The sequence below is a fragment of the Alligator sinensis genome, unplaced genomic scaffold (assembly GCF_000455745.1).
Source record: "Alligator sinensis unplaced genomic scaffold, ASM45574v1 scaffold4_1, whole genome shotgun sequence".
NCBI lineage: Eukaryota > Metazoa > Chordata > Crocodylia > Alligatoridae > Alligator > Alligator sinensis.
The window spans coordinates 4,051,397-4,059,737 of NW_005841887.1; the positions used below are offsets into that span (position 1 = coordinate 4,051,397).

At 48.2% G+C, this 8,341-nt stretch overlaps 1 protein-coding gene across 12 annotated transcripts in view; it reads left to right on the forward strand.

The window, feature by feature from the left end:
* The first annotated feature begins 1,369 nt into the window (after positions 1 to 1,369).
* The window catches only part of MUC13 (mucin 13, cell surface associated), a 32,068-nt gene continuing 25,096 nt past the window's right edge, over positions 1,370 to 8,341 (forward strand). For 4 of the 12 annotated variants that reach the window (XM_006017930.2, XM_025196997.1, XM_025196996.1 and 1 more), the window contains exons 1-3: positions 1,370 to 1,519; positions 7,492 to 7,560; positions 8,265 to 8,318. In XM_006017930.2, coding sequence (XP_006017992.2) covers positions 1,462 to 1,519; positions 7,492 to 7,560; positions 8,265 to 8,318 — 181 coding nt within the window. In that variant the 5' untranslated portion in view covers positions 1,370 to 1,461. Of the gene's footprint in view, positions 1,520 to 7,073; positions 7,110 to 7,491; positions 7,561 to 8,264; positions 8,319 to 8,341 lie in introns of those variants that run through there. The other 8 variants (XM_025196999.1, XM_025196998.1, XM_025197002.1 and 5 more) reach the window with 6 other exon arrangements.

Genomic DNA, 8,341 nt, shown 5'->3' on the forward strand with positions numbered 1-8,341 from the left:
GAGTACATTGAGCATTTTCATGTTTTGATTCGTCTTCCCCTTTTCCCATATAAAACGATCCTTGGGATTCCAGGTTCCAGGAGTACTCTGAGTGTTTGAGGGTAGTCTACATCACCCCCTGCCTGCAATGGGAGGTTATAGCTTAATTTCCCAAACCCACAATGGTAGTATGGCTTTGGGTAACACTCAAGCCACAACTCTATTTCTTTTTAGGAGAGGACTGTTTGGCAGCGTGCACTTGGCCCACAACACAGCTATTGGCACCTAACAGAGCCCAGAGGACTGACTTCAAATCTTTCAGTGGTAGAGATAGGCTTATAAAGGGCACCTGGGTAGTTAATGCTCCCAAGTAGTTTGTCATGAGCTGAAGGTGAAAAATATTTCACAAAACTGCTTAATTAGAGTCCAATCCAATCCCCATTTTGGTGGCTTCAAAGATGTTTTCTGTTGTTTTGTTACCTTGTAACCCAGGAAACTGGGCTTATTAGTCTGCAGAAGAGAAGACTGAGGTGGGATTTAATAGCAGCCTTTAACTACCTGAAGGGGGTTTCCAAAGAGGATGGAGCTGGACTATTCTCAGTGGTGGCAGATGACAGAACAGGGAGCAATGGGCTCAAGTTGCAGCAAGGGAGGGTTAGGTTGGATATTAGGCAAAACTTTCTCACTAGGCAGGTGGTGAAACACTGGAACGAGTAACCTAGAGAGGTGGTGGAAGCTCCATCCTTGGAGATTTTTAAGGCCTGGTTCAACAAAGCCTTGGCTGGGATGCTCTAGTTGGGGCTGGTCCTGCTTTGAGCAGAGGGTTGGACTAGATGTCACCTCCTGAGGTCCCTTCAACCCTCATTTTCTATGATTCTATAGAAAGTGAATGTTTTGGCCTAAAGTTGACATCCCACTGGGCATATTAAAATCACTTGCATATAAGACTAATAAAGGTATGAGTGACTAATTAAATTAAGGTGAATAAAGTTATGAGTTAAGTCGACAAGAATAGTCAGGAAGATGTGACAGCACAGCAGACGAGTTACTCTGCACTAATATCCCGTGCAGACACTCTGCCTACATGATGAGAATACAGTTGTGCAGGTTGGTTTACTCCATTTTAAAAGTGGAGAAGACACCCTTTGGTTTACTGCCGGGTAAGATTATCCTCTAGAGGAATGAGTAGGCAAGAGCTCAGCTACTGTAAATTTCCACCTGGTTTTCTGCACAATTGACTTCCTTGTGCAGATGAGCCCATTCTCCTAACCATAATTTTAAAACAAGATTGCTTTAGGTAGCAAGGTCCTGTCTCAAAGTCTGAGGCGGAAGGTAAAACAAAATAACCTGTCCCTTCATTGCCATTCGCAATGCTGACGTCAGTTAGAGGCTGAACTCTGTACCTGTTTAAATGATCTTAAGTGAGCTAACATTAGCAGAGAAATCACTTCCTCGTAGGATTAGCTGAGAGCAGCCTCCGAAATGAAAGGCTACGTCCTTCTCGCTGTTCTGCTCAGCTCTGCTGTGTGTGCTGGGAACGGTAAGAAACATTATCTCCTGCTCTGAGGCTTTTAAGTATCAGATCATCTGCGCCAGTGAACGGGTAACTTTTCCTTGGTGGTACAATTACTAAGGCAGTCGTTAAATGAACAAAATGCCCGGGAGAAGATTGCTGACTTTTTAGAGCTTCTGGCTTGTGATTAAGTTCGCTGAATACGTCCCTACAAGCCAGCCGGTTTAGTTGTTATCAGAGCCCAGCAAAACCAGACAATGGCGTCTGTCTTTAAATTCAGTTTTGCACATAAGGGTGAGATCTTTTCGCAGGCCCTACCTGCTGAACTGTGATAACTCAGCCTTTTTTACAGATGATAAGAAACGGGGCTATTTAACGAGTAAATGAGTAACTGTTCCCCTTCAGCACCTTGAGAAATAAAGGCTGCAGGTGCTTTTTTTGTTCTAGTGTAAATGTAATCTTTGAAAGGAGAACCCAGAAAACAGCCCCCAAACTGTTGTTTATGCCCATTTCAGTCGATCGGAGTTTTATCACGAACTTCCAAAGCGTTGCATTGGGTTTTACAGTGTGCCATAAGGGGCTCGCAATACGGGTCTGCAGGAATGGTTAACGTGATTAATGACCCAAATCAAATCAACACCAGAAATATTCAAATGACAGGCCAAGAGTCATTCTTTAATCCACTTTATTTCCGTATTGTTGATAGTGTGGCAGGGTGGTGGCGTGGCATATCAGCCTCAATTCCTTCACCCCTGGGTTTTCATGTACGGTATGTTTTGAACTGGAGCGGGGGATTAGTAGGACATTAGAGGTGAATCACAGTTGTTACGAAAGCCTTTAGGGCATCGAGGAGTAAAGGGAAGTTGTAACAGTGATAAACATCCTATATGTGAACTCTCCCGGCCACGGTGGCACATTTGTCTGATGCCATTTAAGCTTCTGGCATAATTCTCTATTATACGTGTCAATAAATATCTGTTTACTATTATGAACAGCCACGTATTATAATCATTGAGACACATGAGCTGCTGCAATTGTTCCTTAGGCTTTAGTAGTTAAATGAAAACTCGATAGAGTTGCCTGAGATCATCAGTACTACCTGAGTGAAATTCATGGCCATAGAGAAGACGTGCAGAAAGGGCAGCACCCCTTCTTGTCATACCTATTGCTCATCATCTCTAGCTCTCAGAGCAGGTTACAAAGGGGAGGTACGTCACTGAGCCAGAGTCCACTTTCAGCTTTATTCAGCTTTTTAAGAAACTTGTTTCCTGTTTTATGGACCTGATTCACCACTGAATCCCTCCAGCTTGACACCAGTTTAACTCCAGGGAAATCAGTCCATCCTGCTGCTCTCAGTGGAGTTTTAAATGCAAAGAATTAGTGTGATGGAGGGGTGAGTCATGTCCTTTCACCTGTTAAACGAAAGGCAAACCTAATTGTCTTACCAAATTTTTGTGGTTGACTTGTAACCTTGCAAACACAACATTTACCGTGTTGATTCCCTCCCTTTCCTGGTCGTAGTTCGTCACAGCAGTGAGGGTGAGGTGGCATCTTGCCCATAGAGATGATCTCTTCAGAAGAGTTATTGAACACAAAGGAAAGCAGGGAACTGTGCAGCCATGTACACGCCACTCGTCTGGCAATAAACAGGAGTTATATCTTCAGGGTCATCAGCGGGTTGCCTTGTCATGTAGAGAGGAGTGGAATAACACAGGGACTCGGGATATTCCCTGTAGTCTAGTTACGTCACAATGGGCCTTATCCAAAGCTCTCCGAAACCCTCTTATTTACCTGAATGGGTTTGGGTCAGGACTGGTATGTCCATAACACCCTGAATAGACCTAGTAGAGCAACACACCAGTAATTCCATTTGTAAAACACTGACAAAGACCCCCAGAAACTTCTATTACTGTGTAACCCCAATCTTAATTTCCCCATCATTTACCCCAGCACTGGAAGCTCCTGAGCCTACGGTCATCCCTCCTCACCACCTGGCTCTTTGGTTTTCAAACACTAAGAACATTTGGACTAAGTAACTTGCAGCATCATCAACCTACAGACTTTGCTCAGGTTATCTATTACGGAGTCCTCAGTGAGGGCCACTGAAGCTTATATCTACAGAAATGACACTGGTCGGGATTTTCCGCAGTGACCAAAGAGCATTCAGTGTCCCATTAACAACCATGAGGTGTGGCTCGAGCAGCCAGGACATGCAAAGCACCATGTGGCCTTGTTCACCGAGATGCTCTATGGTTGTCCTTGTGTTTTTGGAGAGTTTCACAACTCAACACAGGAGTCCAGTCTTCATGGCTGTCCCTCTGTCTCCATGCATGAGTGCTGCATTTGCTTAATAATAATAATAATAATAATAATAATAATAACATCAACAAAAATAGCCTAATTCTTTTGCATCAGGGGAAAATAATTTACAATGAAACCACATGCCAGGAAATAGCATGTCACAACTGATTTGGGCCTTCTTGAAGTCACTGAAAGAAAGGACTAGACTCAGTAGGGAGTGGCGGAAATGCAGAACAAGACCTTTGTTAAAGTCTGCTGTGTACACAGCTTATCTACTCCACCGCCATCTTGGCCTGCAGGGCCTTCTGCAAAGTGCTTACGGCCGGAAAAGACCTGGTCCTGGGCTTCTTTCATGTGCAGAATGCAAAACCCCAAAATAACATTTTTGATGCCTGTTTGTAATCTATCTAGCTGAGAGCCCATCCCTGCCGCTTTCCACCACTGCCTCAGCATACACGGCTTTCAAGTTTGAACTTTGGAAGTGAAAGTGAACTACCTCGGTCCATGGACACTGCCACAGCTAATGGACTGGTGTGATTCCCCTGAGCCAGGGCTAGGGTGCAATGTTAAAAATGGTTTTCTGACTGATCCTTTGATGCCTCTGGTCCTGATTGGAAATAACAGTAACCCCTAAAGCTAGGGACAGACATTACACTTAAACTGGTTTAAGTGATCAGCCACTAGTTTAAACCTGTAACAGAACAGAAGTTCAGTGCACATGAACCAGTTTCAAAATGGCTGAAACCGGTTTGAGATAAACCTGGTTGAATGTAGTATCAGACTTAACTGATTGAGCTCAAACTGGATTGTGCAATGTCTGTCCCAGACCCCTTCCTGGTTTAAGTTAAACCAGAGTCTCCCAGCATCCCAGAATGCTCTACGGCCCTAGGTTGGGCTGTGCTCTCTGCTCCAGTGGAGCAGGGCTGGCCTCGCCCCTCTGCTCCCCAGCCCGAGCAGGGACAGGCAGGGGCAGGAGGGTCTGGTCAGACGCTGGCCCTGGAAGGGAGCAGGGAAGAAGTTTATTCCCCCGCTCCCTCCCCTGTCCCACCAGCATGGACCTGCACTTCTCCGTGCTGGCTGCTCCAGCAGTGTTGGCATGGTCAGCGCCGACAGTAGCCTTGGCTGAACTGGCCAGAGAGAGGTTTAATTCCCCCCTCCCTGTCCCATCGGCATGGACACAAGCTGGGTCAGCCGGGAGCTCACCCATCACTGCTACAGCGGTAGGGCCGGGCATGGCCAGACACTGGCCATCATGGCCCCCTGAGGCAGAGCGGGCAGGGACGGGGGTTATTCCCCCTTCTGCCCCCAGGGCACTGCAGTGGAGTCTGCCCACCCTGGCCAGCACCACCCCAGGGCAAGCGGCAGAATAAGGCCCTCTCCTGCTCCCCTCCACTGGACGCATGGAGGGAGGGGGCTTATCCCACTGCTTGCCCTGGGCACAGAGTAATTGGTGGTGGCCAGGGTGGGCAGACCCTGCTTTGCTCCCTTGGAGGCAGAGGGGGGAATAACCCCCTACCCTACCCCTGGCCTAAAGGGCCTTGCTGGCCAGCCTCTGTCCCAGTCCCTGCCCGGGTACTGGAGCGGTGAGGGAGGAGCGACCACGATAGGGGCAGCACCCCTGGCATAGTTTCCTGAAGCACGACTCCCTTCCTGGTGGGCGGCCCGCATTGCAGGGCAGGGAAAGCTGCTGTGGACTGCACATGGTGGCAGTGGCGGTGCTGGGCAGAGCAGGGGCTGGAGGGCTCTGGCCCTCTCCAAGTCTGTTGCTGCCCCGTGCAGTCTGCTGCAGCTCTGCTCACGTCCCCGCTGGGAAGAGGCTTGCATTCCCCACACACCGTGAATGGGGTCTGCTGCCCCCATCCAGGGCCCTGCCCTCTCCCGCTGCAGCAGCGGGGCAGGTGTGCGGCCAGAGCCCAGCCGGCAGGGTGTCTTAGAGGGGGGGTTATTACCCCTCCCTTTCGCCAAGGGGGCAGGAGGGGGCTTATTTCTCTGGAGACAGGAGGGGGCAGGGGGCCGGAGGGGGCTTAAAACAGCTGTGATTCCTTGCTGTGAATGCTACACAATAGTGAGAGTCATCAAAACACAATGAGCCGGTGCAATAAAGGGTTTGATCAGCATTTAAAGTATGGGAAGGGACAGAGGGACAGTCACTGCTGCCTTCTACCTCTGGCCTACAAGAAAGGGTGAAGAAAGACAGACGTTGTTGGAAAAGATGGGGAGAGGCAGTACGTGGAGCAGAAGTGATATGGAGGCAGGGTTGTCTTCTCCCAGAATATAGCCAAGAACACATAGGAGTTAAAGTAGTTTCAACCATGTCTGTCTGGACACACCCTGAATTTTCTGGAGGATTCAGAATAATGTCTCATTAATGTTTCCTCTTGGTCATTTGGATGAGAGACCCGCACAAGAAACAAGAGAGATGAAGGACTGCTTTACCCATGAGCAAGAGGCAAGAGTGAAAACGTGTTTACAAAAAGAGAAGGAGTCAGTAAATGCCCCTGTAAAAGGTACAAGCTAGTTAGTTTTTTAGGTCATAGCAATAGGGGAGGAGGCAGACAATAGCATGAGTGTATAAACTGATGCAGAAAATTATCATTTAATAGCTGTGACGTAGGTAGCAAAGCTTCCAGATAAGGTGTCTTGATTACTTTATTTTTTGGTGCGACTCTGGTGAAACCTTATTCAACTCCTTATTCTTTTGGCTGAGATGTTCCAGGTATTTTTCTCAGTCTCAGGGTTTCTTCCTTTTGAAAGGTCTAGCAAAACCAGTTTGTTTGCTGCAAGAAAAATTCAATTCTACATCCGTTCCTGAACTACCCTTGTCACCTTACTATGTGAGCATTATTCCACAAGGTTTGCACATTGAGGTGATGAATCAGCCTTAGCTCATTTAGCCCAATGGTTGAGCAAAGAGGCTCCCATCCCCAGTTACTATAAAAATAGCTTCCCATGTTGATTGCCCCCAATAGGGACTGGAGTAGGTTCCTGCCAAACAGCCCTGGGCAGCTTTACATTTTATGCTGTTGTTCCTTTCTACATCTCCAATTACCATTGTAACTCCAATGAATGAAGAGAAAGAACCAGGAAGTCTGAAAAATAAAGAGCAGAGGACAAAAGGACTCAACTCTCCAAAGACAGCTCTGAATGCTAGACAATAATGGCACTTATAAAAAATATGATCACGAGGGATCAGAGCGGCCGTCGGCCTGAGTTTGCAGATAGCTCCTTTGCAAGTTTAGGTTTTATGGTGCTTCTTTTAAAGAAATACCTATAACGACCTCCCCTGCAGCCACCGCTACCACTGCCCCTACAACAGGTGAGGAGGAGGAACCAGTCCGTCTGAAGATGAAGCGCCGGGAGCAGGAGCGCGGTGCTCCAGAAAGATGGGTGTGAAGCTGAGAAGCTCCCCACATTCCTTCCCTTGGCCTTGTGTGGGCAGTGGGGTGGCTCCTCTACCTCCTTACACGGGGTTGCATCCATTCGGCCATCCCTGGTTGTCTAACTAAATACTTTCCCTGGGACTATCAGTATCAGCCCCAAAGACATTCTCCAAACACTGGGCAGGGAGCATCACCCCCAAGTACAAAAGAGGTTGAACTTTCAGCCTCCATTTGCATCACGAAGGATCAGGGTGGCTGTGCGTGTGTTTGCCAGACGACTCCTGTACAGCTTTATGTTTTATGATGCTTCTTTTCCAGTAACATCTACAGTGAGAACATCTACAGTGACCCCCTCTACCACCATCACTAGCACTGCCGCTACAACAGGTAAGGGGGAGGAACCAGTCCGTCTGAACATGAAGAGCAGGGAGCAGGAGCGCTGTGCTCCAGAAAGATGGGTGTGAAGCTGAACAATAGTGATACCCACAGAAGTGTCCTGGGCCAGCCCTCATGCATGACCCGGTGACATGGGGGGTAGGATCCGTAATTAGAGTGGGGCTCCTCACTCGTGGTTGCTGTTGTGATTAAGGGAGGTTGTAAAAGCCAGCCGGTTTGCTGACACTGCAATTTTTTGCTTCCACCCGGATATGAAACTCTTCCTGACTGCTTCCCTCGCAGTTTTGTCCCTCCGGGGGAGTGCCGGCTTTTACAGAAGGAAGCCCAAGGTCTTGGATCCTCCCCTCAATACCCATCCTCAAGAGGGGAGAGAAGAGAAGAGGGAGCAAAAGCAACTCAGAAGCTCCCTCATTCGTTCCCTTGGCCTTGTGTGGGCAGTGGGGTGGCTCCTCTACCTCCTTACAAGGGCTTGCGTCCATTCGGCCATCCCGGTTCTCTTACTAAATACCTGCCCTGGGACTATCAGTATCAGCCCCAAAGACGTTCTCCAAACACTGGCAGGGAGCATCATCCCCAAGTACGAAAGAGGTTGAACTTCCAGCCTCCATTTGCATCACGAGGGATCAGGGTGGCTGTGCATGTGTTTGCCAGACAACTCCTGTGCAGCTTTATGTTTTATAATGCTTCTTTTCCAGGAACATCTACACCGACCATGTCTGCCAGCACCGCTACCACTGCCCCTACAACAGGTAAGGAGGAGGAACCAGTCCGT